Source organism: Corythoichthys intestinalis, chromosome 2 (genome assembly GCF_030265065.1).
Source record: "Corythoichthys intestinalis isolate RoL2023-P3 chromosome 2, ASM3026506v1, whole genome shotgun sequence".
Taxonomy (NCBI): domain Eukaryota; kingdom Metazoa; phylum Chordata; class Actinopteri; order Syngnathiformes; family Syngnathidae; genus Corythoichthys; species Corythoichthys intestinalis.
The window spans coordinates 42,837,514-42,855,768 of NC_080396.1; the positions used below are offsets into that span (position 1 = coordinate 42,837,514).

General features: G+C 38.5%; 1 protein-coding gene across 2 annotated transcripts in view; it reads left to right on the forward strand.

The window, feature by feature from the left end:
- LOC130912490 (kazrin-like) overlaps positions 1-18,255 on the forward strand; it is a 230,061-nt gene that overhangs the window by 188,410 nt on the left and 23,396 nt on the right. For both annotated transcript variants that reach the window (XM_057830614.1, XM_057830615.1), the window contains exon 5: positions 15,000-15,191. In XM_057830614.1, the coding sequence (XP_057686597.1) occupies positions 15,000-15,191 (192 nt within the window). The remainder of the gene's footprint in view (positions 1-14,999; positions 15,192-18,255) is intronic.

The following is an 18,255-nucleotide window of genomic DNA, read 5'->3' on the forward strand; positions in this document are numbered from 1 at the left end:
TATGCAAGGGCACAGGTAAAGTGGTCAGAATGACCCAGGCACTTCAGTTATGCAACGCTGCGGCCATGGAAGATGTCCTCGAATGGAAAATTGTCCTCGAAGGTCTAGACGAAAGTTTAGACGCCAGGTGCTGAAGATGTCCCGGAAGGTCTAGTTACGCAATGATGCGGCCATGAAGCAAGGCAGTTGTCATCCCGACCCTCTTTACTCTTTGTAACACTTAAACATTATACTACAACCTAGTATAGCAAGCAATAATCATTTACTGGTTATATCAATAAGGAAAAATATGGCAATATGTATTATGTATGTATTAGGTATGTATGAGCACAAGCAAATATTCAATCAATCAAGCAAATATTCAATCAACCCTCGATAATTAACTCAACAGTTTGGTAACCTTGTTTGCATGTTCTTTATGCTATAGTTATCTGAATAACTCTTAATCATCATGCATCATGTAACGTTATCATACTGTACACTTATTCAGCATGTTGTTCTCTATGGTATTTTTATTTTAAATTGCCTTTCAAGATGGCATATCTGTTCTATGTGTTGGATTTTATCAAGTAAATTTCACCCAAAAATGCGACACATACTCCGGTGCGACTTATGTTTTTTTTTCCTTTTCTTTGCACATTTTTGGGCTGGTGCGACTTATAGTCCGAAAAATACAGTAATCTAAATTACCTACATTACTGAACTCATTTATAATGCAAGTAAAGTTGCTTAAAATTTGGTGGGGACTATTTGAGCCTCCTGAAAAGTTGTTAATGTTATGTCCCTACCGTACTTATGCAAACCTACGCCCTTGCTTGAATGTTTCAAATCTCAGTAGTGTGGGAAGTTGATCAAAACCGCTTATGTAAAAAGTGTAGTGAGCTACAACAATTAACCTGTTACTGTCAAAACAGCTGTGCAAAATATGAGATGGTGGTGTAAGTCTTCAGTAGTGAGTAAGGGGTTACCGGTGATTTACTTGGCAATCCATTGCAGTCAAATTTCATCCAATTCAGTATCAGCACTGAACGAAACTGTTATTAATAAGAAAAAGATTAATTCAAAGTCAAGTGTCAGGCCATGCTTCCTCAATAGCTGCAGAAATTGGGTCCTTGGATGGGCCTTTTGTGGATGGACTTTGTATTGGGCCCCCACTGCAAGTCCTGAGAGGCTGTAATTACTAGGAACTTGGTGGGAAAGTTGAACACAGTACAGGTGGGCAGTGTGAAGGGAAACTACAGCAAATGGTGTCTCCTCCAGTCCAACATTTCCTGTCTTGAGTGTGTTCAGCCCCATGTTGTGTTGGGTGGTTGGTTGGTTGGTTGCACCCGAGCCCTCACTTACTTTTGATATGCAGACTTTTGTTGTTAATGAGGCTGATAGCAGTTTTGTCATCTGCAAACTTCATGAGTTTGACAGCTGTATACCTTAAGGTGCTGTCTTTCATGTGGAGGGAAAGGGCACTTGTTTTGGGTGCTCCTGATGCTTATGGTATGTGTGGATTATGTGGTTTCATCCCACCTCACCTGCTGCGTTCAGCCCTTCAGGAAGCTGTAGACCTACTGTCAGATTGCAGGACAGCAGCGTGTGAAAAACTAGCCAGCTAGTTAGTGCAGACTTTAGGGGAACTGTAATAATTTTAATCAAGTGCATCCCAGCAGAAAGAACCTTTAAGAATTTGAAAGATAAAAATTTCATTTTTCGGCTGTGTATTATTGAAGCAAAATGTTACATAATATATTATTAAACATACTGTACACTGTAGATCAGGGGTGCCCTGCCCATTACGTCGATCGCGATCGACCAGTCGATCGCAACGCTAGTGTGGGTAGCTCACAGCATCAAAAAAAAAAAAAAAAATTTTTTTTTTTTTTTTTAATGTACATAGTTAATTATGTTATGTGAGCAAACATAATTTATCGTCCATTTTTTATTTATATATTTTTTAAATGTACACAGTTATTTGTGTTTTGTGAGCAACATAACCTCATATGTTGCTCACAAAGCATAATTACTGTAACTGTACATTTAAATTTTTTTCTTTTTTTAGTTCACCATCCTCTCTTAAGGTAGATCGCGGGAGGTTGTCTCATTTAAAAGTAGATCTTGGAGCAAAAAACATTGAGCACCCCTGCTGTAGATTATATAGCATATTGTACACATTGATTTTTACAGTTTTATATGAAAACTGTGATAATGCTAAAACTAGACATCAACCAGCTAATGAAATCAATAGTTGTATTATTTCGATGATGCTACATGTATGAATTAAGAAAAAAAACAAAAGAAAAGAAAAAGTGAAAAAGTGCAACCAATGTCCATCCGTCCATCCATCCTTCCATCCATAATCTGCCGCTTAATCCGGGGTCAGGTTGCTAGGGCAGCGTCTTTAGCAGGGAAGCCTAGACTTCTTTCTCCCCAGCCACTTCAACCAGCTCCTCCGGCGGGATCACTAGGCGTTCCCAGGCCAGCCGAGAGACATGGTCTCTCCACCGTGTCCTGGGTCGTCCCCGTGGCCTCACACCGGTGGGACATGCCCGAAACACCTCTCCAGGAAGGTGTCCAGGAGGCATCCTTACCAGATGCCCAAGCCACCTCAACTGGCTCCTCTCAACGCGGAGGTGTAGCGGCTCGACACAGTGTCCCTCCCTGATGACCGAGCGTGTCACCCTATCTCTGAGAACCCGAACACCCTGCAGAAGAAACTCATTTCGGCCCTTTGTATCCGAGATCTTTTTCTCTTTTTTTTTAGGTGAGGGTAGGAACGTAGATAGACTGGTAAATCGAGAGCTTCGTCTTTCTGCTCAGCTCCTTCTTCACCACTATGGACCGGTACAGAGTCTACATCACTGCAGAGCCTACACCAATCCGCCTGTCGATCTCACGCTTGCAAACAATTAATTAATTTATTCGGCATGACTAATATTTACGGACTTAATCTGTTATCCTGGTTGTGTGCAATACTACCCTGATACTTCATCATCTGAAGGTTATCTTTGTTTTTTTCATCATCAAAACCACTGATACACAAAGTTAGTTTGATTTGTATGACTAAGTGCCCTAAGAAAAGGGTTTTTTTAAATCCAGCCTTTCTCATTTTCATTGACTGCGACCTTACCATCACCTTGAGTAACACAGGGAGATTGTGGTCCTTCTAAGTATTGACTCTCTAATCCTGCATCACGTAGCAGCTTTCACTCTCAGAAGGCAGCCTTCATCATTCACACCTGCTATCTACTTGAGCTACTTATGATTTTTTTTTTCCCAGTGGTTTGCAGTTTTGTTGAGGTTGTAGCTGTAATTCAGCCAACTGTACAACTGCAATATATTTTTCTATTTACTATTTATATTTTTACTTTATACTCTATATATACTATTTAAATACATAAATCTTAAAATATAATAATATAAAATATTTTTAAAAATTAATAAATTTAATATGGAGTGATTAAATTCCTTTGCTTCATTGGGCACAATAATTTCAAGAGCATCAACCTTGAGAGGTGATTCATGAGGCTTGGTTCCCTGTAGATCTATGGAATAAGATATCTGTACCAGCACCACCACTCTTCATTGCACGATGGGATTTTGCGTGATAGTTTTTCTTGGTTACGGGTGTTGTGCTTTTTTCAGATCAGAAAGTGATTATAATCCCTACCTTGACCATGTGCAGGACTCAGCATGTATAGTGGTAAAAGAGTTGCATTATTATACAGTATATAAGTATATGGCGGAAAACACTCAGGTGACTTGAAGTTCCGCTCTGAGACCCCCAATTTGGCCAAATTTAAAAATTGTCCTTTTTGCATGTGTGATAATTCATTGGAAAGCTTAATCTGAATTTTCTGGGGGAACAAACATTTTGAACAAAAGGGGATTTTTTTTTTTTTTTTTTTTTTTGGGGAACGGCAAAACCCTAACTGGAGGTGAGAGCCTAAATAAAGACGCCATAATTTTAAAGAGAGGTTAGAGCACGTGAGAGCCTAAATAAAGACGCCATGATTTTAACGAGATATCGCGTACTTATCTCTTTTCGAACCAAAAACTCCATGTAGCATGTATCACCAAGTGTCAAGACACAGCTGTGAATGGCACAACTGGATTTTTTGTGGATTTTATGGGTGAAACATGGTAATATAAAAAGGGTCGCAATGCAGAAATCGCAGACATCAAGGAATAATCGAGATTTTCATTTTCATATATTTACCCTTTTAAACGCTTTTTGGATCAATTATCATCTAAAGTATTTGGGGGGGAAAGCGACACTAAAGAAAAAAATACAATTAAGCGATAGTTGTGAGGTAGATATCCGTAACTTTTTTTTACAGACGTCAATTTTCTCATTGTGACGTAATTTGTTTAAAAGTTTAAAATATGCGAGTGAATAATTTTTTAAAGTCATTTTTTAAATCTTTAAACTAAATATTAGACATCAATTAATGATTCTAAGCCGAAAATGAGAATTTTGAATAATAAATACAATTACTTACCTTCTTTTTATGGCGCCATGAATCTGCTATGGGAGCACATGGCGCAATAAGTCCCCAAACTATTTTTAATTTGTCTGTTTTACCCTGGGAACCCTCGTTTACAGACGTCGCGCAACCGCGTTTGTTTCAACCCCGCCATAAAACAAAGGTAATTCAGCCCCAAAGCATGATGTTTCCACCCCAATGCTTCACAGTGGGTATGGTGTTCTTCAGATGCAATTCAGTATTCTTTCTCCTCCAAACACGAGGCCTGTGTTTCTACCAAAAAGTTCTATTTTGGTTTCATCTGACCAAAACACATGTTGAAATTTGCCTCCCCTGTGAAGCCGCACGGAAACAGAAACAGCCAAAACAAGTGCCGCTCGGCCGATGCTGCCTCGCGTGCGCCAACTGGGAAGGCGGAACTTCGCGCGCTCTCTTCTTATTTTAACCCTTTGTACTGACTCCATGTTTCAAAAGTTTGAAGGAGACTCACCGAAAACAGGTTGACAATTTATTCGTCGACAATGGTCAAAAACAAGGCAAAAACAGACGACGGAGGGACAATTCTGGATCCAAAACAAGGTTACATTTTTCGCATTCTGTTCCAGAGACGGTTGATAAATCTTAGTCAGTTTTATATTTGAATAATTTTGTTCAAACAATCCTAAGCAATTATATTGTCTATTACTTTACTAGGAGCAAGGCTAAGGTGTTACAGCATCCATTTTTGCTTTATTCACCTTTTGTCATTGGTGTGTGCTATTAGATAATATAGCCTTTATTCACAACAATGTCTCCAAGAGCTTCACAGGAACCATAGTTGACAAATAATGATGACATCCTCTGATTCAAATTAAAGAGGCAAGAGAAAATACTCCAAACCCAATACATAGGGAAAATTAAGAGGTGCTCTTGTTGGGCTGATTATGTTGCCGTGTAACTGCAGTCATCATAATAGCAATGTGTACTGCAGCAGACTGTATGAATTAAGACTACATGAATATAATGAGTCTAAACTACATGAAAATAATCTCTGGAGATTCTGCATTAGTAATGCTGCTCCATAATGTCAAGGCTGTTAATATGGTTCTGTACAGACAGGCTGTAGTCATGGCAGTGCCACCACAGCAGATCTCACACATGCACGCACTAACACGTACACAGTGTCATTCACTGTCAGGTTTTGACCTCCAATCTAACATCAGCCAAGTCCAATTTCATATGCCTTATGGCCACTTGCTCCCATGTGTCAAACTGTAAAATGTTTTTATATATTTATTTTAAGATATGCTTTCAAATTTCTCCTTTTTGTAAAAATGTAAGAAGAGGAAGGTGACTCTGAATCAGACAGATTGAAGTTTTTTTTTTTTATTATTAATGTACTTTCTAAAAAGAACATTTAAATAAAACATTAAAAAAAAAAAAAAAAAAAACACATGCACACATGACATGAGGAGGAAGGCATTAAGAGTTTGTTGTAGAAATATTTGATTGACAGCTGAGAAGGGAGAGACCACAGACTATTTTTAAGGATTTCAAATCTTAATTTTACATACTAAATGGTAGTAATATTTCCGATTTCACAGGATTTTTTAGGTGCTTTTCTGCGTGTGTATGTGTGTGGGGGTGTTAATTTACGATATACCTGTATATTTGTTTTCACATGACAATATATGAAACACTGGCGTGCACACATAGACACCAGGTGGTGCTCAAGCACTGGCCCTTGACCTTTTGACCAAGCAAGTGTCATTGTTAAGGTTAAGTCATGATTGTTATAATGTTAATAATGTGTATGCCCCCAAGCGCTCCAGGCATAAGCACTGTGAAAGTGCCCTCTGTCCTCTAAACGTGGAAAGACGCCGCAGCACAGTACAATAGCTTCCATCCACGCCCTCTTCTCGCCACCTGCAGCTGTGTAAGGCAGCAGAGGTAACAAATAACGTGTATGTGCCCTCCTGATCCTCAGTTGCTTAACTGTATGTCTCGTGAGATAGCCTTTGTCTCTGTGCAACTCTCTAAATTAGCCAAATGCCCAGTCCCACCTGTTAAACAAGCTTGGCTAGCCCTCGCCATAAAACAATAGATGTAACGTGGCGACCGGCACACAACAAAGCCCCTTTCACAAAAATGTCCCGGTAAATTCCCGTGTAAGGTTTACGCGGGATTTACTCGCGTCTTTCATTTCACGCATGTAGAGATGTCCTGAGAATGACGCGGTTTGGACACTTTCACAGACTTGTCCCTTGTTGCCCACTGGCGCTCTCTGGTCAGGGAGGACTGCTTGCGCGATTTTATAACCTGGACATTATGTGTTTTTTGGTAGGCATCGGCTGTCACAATGTTGGTCAAATCGTGTTTAGTTCCAGAGGGACCGATCCCGATGTCGTAACTGCAGCCCATTCAAGCTCATTAAGACTGTATTTAAGCCTAGGCGATCCAAGAGAACGGTTTCGAGATATTAACTTGCTGGGCGCCATTCGACACCTCTGCCACCCTTGTTTTGAAATCCCCTTCGTTGTGCTGGTATTTGATACGGTTGCTTCCAACCGCTGGAGAGCCAGCCAGAAAGCCGCCGCGAGAAGGAAGCAGTCCGCTGGCTTCTATTTGTTTTGTTGTCTTATCGGCTCCCTGCCTACCACTTAGGTTAGTATTATCGATCCCCGTCGACATACTGTCACCGACCCATTATGTTATTCCCCCTTTTCCGCGATCGCCTGTATTTTTGTTTGTATTTAATAAACCCTTGAACACACCTTTCGTTGTTTTCTGCTTTGAGGTACAACCTTATTTCCGCAGTAGCGGACCCTAACATCGGCAACAAAATAAACCACACATTTCCAAATTCTTCCTCGGCTCTACGATCCAGTAACAATTTAATTTCGTTATGTTTTCGTTGAGTTTTGTTGAACCTTGCTAGTTTGGAATAGGTTGCTATTTATTTAAATATGTAAATAAATATGTAATTACGTAGTATATCTGCAATGTTTTTTTTTCTTCCTTTAAATTTACATTGATCTAACAAGGTAGCCGAGCTGGCAGTTCCATATGCTGCAAAAGGTGCCCTTTTTTTTCCCCCATCAGAGCACTTGTCCCCAAATTGTCTGTGCACGCCACTGTGTGTGTGTTTCTATATACTAGTATGTGTATATATAAATATATATATATATATATATATATATATATATATATAAATTAGTGCTGTCAAATTTAGCGCGTTAACGGGCGGTAAGTAATTTTTTAAATTAATCACGTTAAAATATTTAACACAAGCGCGGAATGACCCGCTCATTTATCCCATAATCCCACTATTACGTCCCACCGACCTCTCACTAAAGGCGTAACATAAAACAAGCCGCACACACAAGTTGCAAGTGGACACAAATTTATTCACACTAGTCGAACTCGCAATGAACCTAATATACAAAATGCGGAAGAGGCTGGCTTCAGCGTAAGCCCAGGCCAAAACAACAAACAAAGTGAAACTCCACTTAAACCCCACCCACTAAGTAAACCCTGATCGTAAAAAGGAAATAACAAAAAGACAGCCACTACCCTGGCTTCCTACCCTAAACAAAACTGGTTGAACGAAAACGGCAGTTTACCTCTACTGCTGCGGTGCTCTTATTTACAGTGGTGGACAAAAACGATCCAACAACGAATGAACACAAAATACCTCACCGAAAAAGCGGGAGTGTAACAAAGTAGCGATCAAACGCACAGGCGAATGAATGGCGAGGAAACGGCTGGCGAGGAGGTACGCGGCACGTATGCTGTCAAATGCGAACTCTCAGAGCGTTGACTGTAAAATGACGAGCGGTCAGATGACGTTGGGAGGGGAGGCAGCCAGCTGGCGGACGCGATGATCAGCTGACTGACAGTCTCAAAAAGATAACAATTAAACGGTCAGGGCCGTCGCACCACTCAGAAGTGCAGTGAGCAGCGTGGCTAAAGGTTAAATGTAAACATGGAAGAAAAGCAGGTTGGCTCTCTGGGTGGGGAATTCAAATAGAAAAAGAATATACAGTAGATGGAACAACTCTCAGAAAATGTAAATACATTGGTTTGCCTCAGGGACTGGCTGGAGGATGAGTAAAGAAGAGGGCCACATTTATGTGTACACTACACACACTTTGCACACATTCTAAATAATACTGTTTCTGTTACTGTTCTAAGACTCTGTTGTGTGTTTGTTTTTGCAGAGAAAAAGAAAATGTCTTCAACAGAAAGAATGTTAATGTTAATGCCATCTTGTGGATTTATTGTTATAATCAACAAATACAGTACTTATGTACAGTATGTTGAATGTATGTATATATATCCATCTTCTGTCTTGTTTTTCCATTCCAAAAATAATTTACAGAAAAATATGGCATATTTTAGAGATAGTTTGAATTGCGATTATTTTTTAAGCTGTGATTAACTCGATTAAAAATTTTAATCGTTTGACAGCCCTAATCCCTAATATAAATATGTATATATATATATATATGTATACTGTATATAGAAACACACACAGTAGTATATAATGTAGTAGTATATTGTGAAATATATTATAGACATGGATGTCACGATTTTTACAATATCACCAATTTTTATTATTAAAGCCTTGATATCATTGTGGTCTATTTTCAGTGTCGTCCTGATCTCCCTAGCTTTTGTAAAAGGATACGTAAATACATTTGATTTGTCTCTGTGTGAAATAATAAATGTTTGTGCTTAAAAATTTGTTTTGGGTCAGCTATATACAGTGTATCACAAAAGTGAGTACACCCCTCGCATTTCTGTAGATTTTTAAGTATATCTTTTCATGGGACAACACTGACAAAATGACACTTTGACACATTGAAAAGTAGTCTGTGTGCAGCTTATATAATAGAGTTAATTTGTTTTCCCCTCAAAATAACTCCAAAATATACTCGTTAATATGGTGTGAGTGTGTGCGTGAATGGTTGTGTGTCTCCTTGTGCCCTGCGATTGGCTGGCAACCAATTCAGGGTGTCCCCTGCCTACTGCCCGAAGTTAGCTGGGATAGGCTCCAGCACCTCCGCGACCCTCGTGAGGAATAAGCGGCATGGAAAATGAATGAATGAATGAATGAATAATATCTAAATGCCTGACAACAAAGTGAGTACACCCCTTAGAAACTACGTTTATCCGTAAATGTCCAAATTGAGTAATGCTTGTCATTTTCCATCCAAAATGTCATGTGACTCGTTACAGGAGTGCTGTCAGCATTGCTGCAGAGATTGAAGAGGTGGGGGTGGGGGGGTCAGCCTGTTAGTGCTCAGACCATACGCCACAATCTACATCAAATTGGTGTGCATGGCTGTCACCCCAGGAGGAAGCCTCTTCTGAAAACGGAACAAAAGAATGATTGCGGAAAAGGACGGGATAACAAAAAGGGTCCATGACAAGAGGTCAACGGGGATCACTTAACACTAAGCGGTGGACAGAGAACCAATAAGATAACAAAAAAAGAACACACTCAATACATGCACAAGGTAGAGGAATCACAAAACAAAAAAGCTGACAAACAAGCTAGCAAATACAATGAGCCTCGAAAGTACAAGTGTCGAATGGCAATCAGCAAGTTATGTAATATCTCAGCTCCCTAGCTTGGGTTGCCTCCGGGGAACACCCCCACACTCTAAATTGAGAAAATTGACAAGCAGCCGAATGTGACATTTACCCCACTATTACTGTCGAACTTCTTGCAATACCGTGATCTTTCTTACCATTAGCGCAATAATTATCGCACAGTGACATCAATACTATAACGCTGTGGGATTGTGAGATAGGCAAGGCAAATTTACTTGTATAGCACAATTCTAACACAAGGTAATTTCAATACACGTTACATTAGATTTAAATTGGCAAGAAACAGTTAAAACCAAAAACAAACACCTAAAAAACTAGAAATAAAACAAAAGGATTCATGAAAGTTACAATAAAATCAGCAAGAAAACAGATAAAAACAAAAGCAATTAAAATAAAAAACAGCACGAGTCGTACATTTCAGATTTGAACAGTAATGGCAGTTAGGGATATTCTATAGTAACTATAATATTTATAGCCCTGATTCAAAGGAACTAACAGTTTGAACATATATCAGTTCTTCAGGTAGTGTTTAATAGTAGAGGAGCATAACTGAATGTCTTCTCACCTTGCTTGGATCTTTTTCTTGGAACAAACAACAAACTAGGCTTGTGCCGGTATGAGATTTTGACGGTGCGATAACCTTGAGGAAAAATACCGCGGTTTCACTGTATCACAGTATTGCAATTATAGCTCCAAAATGTGTTATTTTGAGATGTATGGGTTTTAAAAAAAAAACTGTTTTCTGGGATTTTTTATTTTTATTTTTCAGAACATATTTGCAAATTGGAACATGAATATAATGTTAAAATAAACAAAAACATAAATATTTTAAACAAAATTAAAAACATTAAACGTATAGACTACCCACAGCCACAGTTCAGGTTGCTCAAGATTAGAGCAAGAACAAAAATAATTGCTATAAAAAAGTAAAAATACTTCTAAATAGAATTACAAAACATCTGCTCTACGACTTTTTTTTTTTGAGGGGGCAAAAAGCTCAAGTGAAGGTTCGCCATTTTCAGCAACTGTGTCAACTCTAGTCTACATGTCATGCCTTTGTGTTAAAAAGACAAAGAAATCATAAGTTATTAAGTTAAAAATGTATAAGTTAGTTAAAATGTAAATATTGTGTAAAGGTTTCATCTAAAAAAAATTGGGAGTGAACGTGCATTTGTGCTTACAGGAAGATCATCAGTCGCAATTAGCGATCTTTAATGTTATCCATTTTCCTTCATTCTAGCTTGTTTCTCAGTGGCCGTGAGATTTATAACCTCGACGAAGTTGCTCTCACAGCTAAGACTAGGCTAATATTTGTCTTTGTAAGTTTTTAGTTAGTTTGTATTTTGAATTTGAAAGGAAAATGTGTTTTGTTTTTGGCGAACTTTTTCATTGTGTTCATGGATATGACTTCTTCACATTCTGCTATGTTTGTGCTAATGAAGCTACTAACATGTGTAAAAATACTATTGTACAACGTTTTAAATGTACTCGTTTTGTTTATTTCAGTTACCATGATTTGAGACGTCCATAAATTCAAGAAAAGTACGCCTTGTGTTTGGAGTGTTTCTTTTTTGGTTCGCTGGCTGTATAGCAGAATAGCGTCACTGACACACACAGCAACAACTGGAGAGGGAGGGGTGAACGCTGCCGCTCCAAGGCACTTCTGGCTGCATTTTTGGGAAATGTATAATGGTGAATACCGTATTACGGTATGACGGAAAATTTTAGTAGTTTTGAAACCGTGACGTTTTCATACCATGGTAAACCTTGAAACCGGTAACCGGCACATGCCAACAACAAACTTGTTCCGGGTTTCTGATATCTTTATATCCCGACTACAAATTCAAGTCAAGTTTATTTGTATTGTGCTAAATCATAAAAAAGGTCCAAAAGGTTTAACAGACAGTTGACTTTAACATGTTAAAAAAAATAATTCATAATAAATGAAATAGGTAAATAGTATAAATACAAATAAATAATATTCAAATAATGACATCCCCTGATCTTAATACCCCTAACAGGAAAGGGAAAAGAAAAAACTTAGAGGGAAAAATAAATAGAAACCTTGAGCACGGACCACAGATAGGAGGGATTTCCCTTTCAGGATGACATGGCCTTGATGTAAGCCAACACTGATCTGACACAACAGTCCGTCCAAAAATGATGCAGGAAGATACGAACACAACTGTTCATCCAAAAATGATGAGGTGCTGCAGGAAAACGGCACCTCCTCCGCTTTTCAGAGACATTCATTGAATGCATAGTTCATTAGTCATCGACACCTAGTCCCCCTTCCAGCAGGCGGGAGAGAGAAGAAGATTGACAGTAAAAGAGACCTACATGTAATTTCAACTAAATGTTGGTGTTTAAAAATATTTGAAGGCTAGATTCAAACATTTCCACAAAGTTAGCCCTTTTTATTTCCAGTAAGCCATTCCATAGCTGTGGAGCACAGACAGAGAAGGCTCTCGAACCTGCAAACTTTTCTTGTCCATGATGTGACCAAAAGACACACATGGTTTGAATGCAGGTTTCGGGTTGGGCCAAAGGCTGGCACTAAGTCGATAAAGTAGTCGATAACTGCCTTGGAATAATAAGTGATGACAAGTCTGTACTATATACAGTATTTCATCAAGATGGTTCCAAACGTTCATTTTAAGAAATGAAATGAAAGTAATGCAAATTTATTTGGATGGCGTTCTTGTAAATCTGTATCCTTCATGTACAAATCCACCATCACTGACTAATTGCTCTTTAATTGCAAACTATCTAACACTAATGAGAATTGGGTTCTAAAGATAAATGACAAGATCTTCAATCTGAAAATTGGGACACTGTAAAAATATGAGTCGCTTTATTATTTGGAAATGCTGATATTTTTGATGACAAAGAAAACGAAGACCGATTTTGTATCTCAAGAGATGTGCTGTTATGATGGTACCACTTTGGTTTCTGCCTTCACAAAGCAATCCCACAAAGTCTGCTGCATTATTCAAGTCAGTTCAATCTATTTTACTTAAATTATACAAGTAGGAAATGGCAGCAATCACATTCATTAATCACCAATACCAAGTGAAGGTCTACATTCCTGCTGCTGTGCAAATGCACGGATTTAAGCAGTCATTTACTACATGAATGGCCAACACTGAAGGTTCAATTTACTGTTAAAGTTACTGTTTCAAGCTCGATCGCAATTGAGCTAAGCCTGTTTAGGACAGTGAGATGAAATCGAAAAGGATATGGATGATAGTGCGTGCACTTTTTTGTTTTGTTTTTTTGTTTTGAGTCATTTATCATCAGCTAACAAAAATATAAAATAAACCTCTGTTGTTATATTTAATAATTTGTTTCATCAAGTAGTTAAAATGTTTAGATAGAGTTAAAGGCATTATTGTCGTTATATAATTGTCTGTATTTAGATGCACGGTTATTGGATTCTCTTTAGGCTTTGTTTACCGTGGATGCATTTCAATACAAAACACGGGAAAAAAAAAAAATCAATCTCACCAATGAATTTTGTAACATATTTATTTTACACTGCTGTTGCCATAGTGTGCACTTCCTGTGGGTGTGGTATTACAATATAAAAGGAATCTCTGTGATGTGTCAGTGACACATATGCTGAGAAGCACGCTGAATAAAGAAGTGTTGTTCCATTCAAGTCTCGGCCTTACATGTACTTAGATTAAGGATGTACATAACAAAAGTGGCCCCATTGGCTTGCAGGAATTCAACCATTTCTTTTGACACAAATTGGGGCCCGTTGTCTGACACGAGTTGTGCAGGGGCTCTGAAACGACTAAACATCTCTCCTAACTTCTAAATTGTCTTTTCCGATGTGGTTGATTTCATGATAGCTACCTCTGGCCACTTACTATGGGCATCGATAGCAACCAGAAACATTCGATTCTCGAAATGGCCTGCAAAGTCAATATGAATACGGTGCCAAGGGTCCTGAGGAAAATCCCAAGGATTAAGTAGGGCTGCAGGTGGATTGTTGCGAATCTTCTGGCAAGATGAACCATTTTTTACCGTCTCTTCGATCTGTTTATCTAATCCTGGCCACCAAAAATAACTTCTCGCCATTTATTTCATTTTAACAGTACCACTGTGACCTGCATGCAGTTGCGCAAGCATTTTACCCCACAGTGACTATGGCACAATCATTCTCCTCCCCCACAGCAAACAACCTGATTGAGCATAAACTATTCTGATGTTCGTTTTTGTACAGTAGTGAGCCATGAATATATTGAAAGCTGTTACATGGTGGATGCTGCATTCATGACGGCTTTTTGATTTATTCTTTTTTTACTGTATTGTTACTTGAATGTCCTTTTTAATGTTGTAATGTGCAAATGTGTGTGGCCAAGAATGACAAAAGTTAAGACTTTTTTGTTTTTGTTATTTTGGGAGGGGGTGTTTGATGATTTGAAATGGGCTAAAATTAACTTAAATCAGACGCAAACTACTGTAATTTTCAGAAACAACTCTTTTCTACCCCGCTTTGAACCTCTGCTATTTATAGTCCAGTGCTGATAAGTTATGGACTTTTCCCTGCTAATGAACTGCATGTCTTTTGATGTAAAGATCTCATTATACAACATGCAAGCATGCAACTTATAGACCAGTGCGACCTATATATGAACAAAGAAGAATACAGTTTTCTTGTCAAATTTAGGTGGTGCGGCTTGTAGTCAGGTGCAACTTCTGGTCTGAAAATTACAGTAATAGGTCAGGCCCGAGTAGTAAGTAAATAGTAGTAAAATGTATACTGAAATCACAGGTCTTATGAATTGCTAATTGTAGTAGGCTATAAGCCACTGGCTGCTAAGAAAAAAAAAACAAAAACCTAAAAAATTTAGGGCTGCAAATGGCACTTAGGCAGTAGTTTGGACACTCATGCTCGAACTTCCTTTTTGTTGTTAGTTCTGCTTCGTGAGGAGGTGGCCCAACTGCAGGAAGAGGTGCACCTGCTGCGCCAGATGAAGGATATGTTGAGTAAAGACCTGGAGGAGAGCCAAGGAGGATGCTCGGCCGACGTGCTTTCTGCCACCGAGCTCCGCGTGCAGCTGGCCCAAAAGGAGCAAGAGCTAAATCGTGCCAAGGAGGCTTTGCAAGGTCAGAATTTGAGCAGGGCAACAAATAGCTGTGTATGCCTTTTAAAACACAAAGTCACCTTTATGATCTTCTATAATTTCATTGTTGCGATAATAAAATTTAAACAGCCGGGCTACTTTTTCACATTCCTTTAAATGATTTGACTGTTACCGTCAAAGAAATATTGAAATATTGAAGTGAAACCATTATGGATAGAAAGACTTGTGACTTTGTGTATTGTAACTAAATATTGCCATCTAGTGTATTTGTTGAGTTTTCAGTAAATGATAGCGGCATGCCCCAATGCATGATGGGAGTGGAACCATGATGGGAAGTAAAACCATGATTGTGCGTCATGCTATCAATGTATATATCTTCTCTGCTTAGGGAAATAGCTCTTGATGTAAAGACAAAGATCTAATGCCACCTTGCTTCCCCACATTGCTTCTCATGATGTTTGCAATCATAAGGAGAGGAATCGCAAGGTTCACACTATTAGAAGAAAGCCCTCAAAGGCTTTCAAAGTTCTCTCTGCTCATGTTGTGCTGCCTTTTATCTCTATTAATGTTAAGGGATGACATTACAGCATGAGCGCGACAATGAATGAGAGGAACGTGCAGCGGACATTAGAATGACGTTACGTAATTTATCATGACACATTATTAATAAATTAATTGCTGCCATTAATGGAATATTTGTAATAACTCGACATTAAGCCTGAACTAAACACTCTGGATGAGGGTAATATATTATGTCTGTAATGTTAAATACAATAAGAAAACGAATTAACCAAAATATATATATTAAAAAAAGGCATGGCCGATATTTTTTTACCGATTCCGATACTTTGAAAATGACGTGATCGGACCCGATCGATCGGGACATCTCTAATTTGCACCAGTCTTTACATGCTAGTGCATTACATACACCAAAGTTTGACGCTGAAGACAAGTCGAAAACATGCCGTGAGCTTTTGTTTTGTTTTATAACCAGACCTGAAATCAGGGCATTATTTTCATTCTCAATGTTCTAGCTACTGGCTGTTAACTGCATTAACGACAACAGGTGATTTCTTTCTTTCTTTATTTATCTATTTATTTTTGATTGGTAGGTGCTGCAGTTCAATGAAGCACACATGCAGTTGATACTGTGGTCGAAAGTTTTTCTTAAAACTTAAATAATAATAAAATGTATTTATTATTATTTTTTAGCTATTTTAAAATCATATATTCAAATTTCCTCAAATATAAAACAAATTTTCTCTGCTTTTCCCCTTATGATTTTTAGTGTAATTTTCTTTTAAGGCACAGTGGTAGATGCAAAACAACTTAAGGGAAAAAGTATTTTCTACAAGACAATATACTGTATGATGTGAAAATAAATTTGTCATATTTTAAAGAGCTATTGGCAGTGCTTCCAATCCATGGGCAGTGGCAATATCATAGCTCACTTGAGTGAGGGAGATAGGATCGCCAACAGGCCAAACACATTACATATTTGATCATTACTATTATTAGTAGTCGTTGTTGTAGTAGGTGGAAGAGGGAGGAGTATTTATACTGTATAGTGTATTTTGTTAAGGATATGCAACACAGTGGGTTGGTTTCGGGCAGTAAGACTACAAATGACTGGAATACCTCTTTGAGCTCTATATTTTCTCAGAACGCATACTAAGCCATACAAAATCTTTGCACTCGTAAGGAATGTATCAAAAGAGACGGAAAAACCTAACGCAGGTTATGACAGTAATCATCTGCTAACACAGACTTTAAGAGTGGAATTTGACTTGACTTGTGTGGTACTGAAACATTAAGCAGGGAGGATCTCCTTCACCACTAAGACAGCGTGTGAAATAGGACAACAGGAAATTGCCAGTTAGACTGTTTGTTGGGGGTAAGTTCAGAAGGCAATGTAAGTTGTTCTTTCTATTTAGAGGTCTTAGTTTTACAAAGATAAAAGGAGCTGATATGAGGGTACTGGTACTGTCATCAGGAAATAAGTTTATTTTTCTGAGAACTCGTTTGAGGATAGAATTTGGTTAAAGTTGGCCATTTTGTGCTGTCAGTTTAACACGTCAATAACAACGTTAACACAAATTCCCTTTGATGCCATTAATTTTTTAAATATACGAGTAATTCTGGCCCTTACCCCCCCCTCCGTAGTTTGTACAACAGGCAATGCGCCACTGTCATGGCTACCTGAGACTCAATATTTTCGGCCACACTGGCCCAGATAGTTGGTGTGAAATCCTGGTTGTCCAGCAAAACTTAATTTGGGGTTTTAATGGCCAAAATTGGGCACTTTGAGGGAGAGTGGTGAGCCTGAACTCGCTTGGCGCGATCCATTATGGTCATTTTCCAGCATGAATGAAGGGGAATGCAGCTGTGGACCTCCAAGCACTTTGCACTGCTCTCGTGGCTGCCCGAGACTACCTGCCTGCACACTATTTTTGGGCAGAATCGCTCAGATGATTAGGGTGAAATCCCCGTTCCCAGGCGAAACTTAGCTTTAGCTTTTAAACCCAAAATGTGACACTTTAAGGTGGATTGACTGGCACAAACCTACCAGTGCATTTCCAATTTATTTATTTAATGTCATTTATTGAGCTAAAATACACGGATAAATTGTACAACCAGTCATTGAAGTCTCCTTGTTGAATGGAAGAATGGATTTTGTGTTGAAGGGAGTGCTTCAGAAGACTTTCCTGTGTGGGAAGTTTAAACAGTTTTGTAGCAAAGTACCATAAAAGGACTTTAACCCACATGAACAATCATCTGAGTGATATGTTACAACCCCAAATCCAATAAAGTTGGGAATTTCAGTTAAACATGCAAAGAAAAAAAGAACTCAGTGGTTTGCAAATCATGTTCAACCTATGTTTGCAGTCCAGGCCTGTCTTTCATTGAAAATGTGTGTCGTATTATGAAGCGTAAAATATGACAATGGAGACCCCAGACTGTTGAAAAGCTGAAGTTGTACCTCAAGCAAGAATGGGAAAGAATTCCACCTACACAGCTTCAACAATTTGTTTCCTCAGTTCCTAAAGTTTTCATGAATGTTGTTAAAAGAAAAGGTGATGTAACAC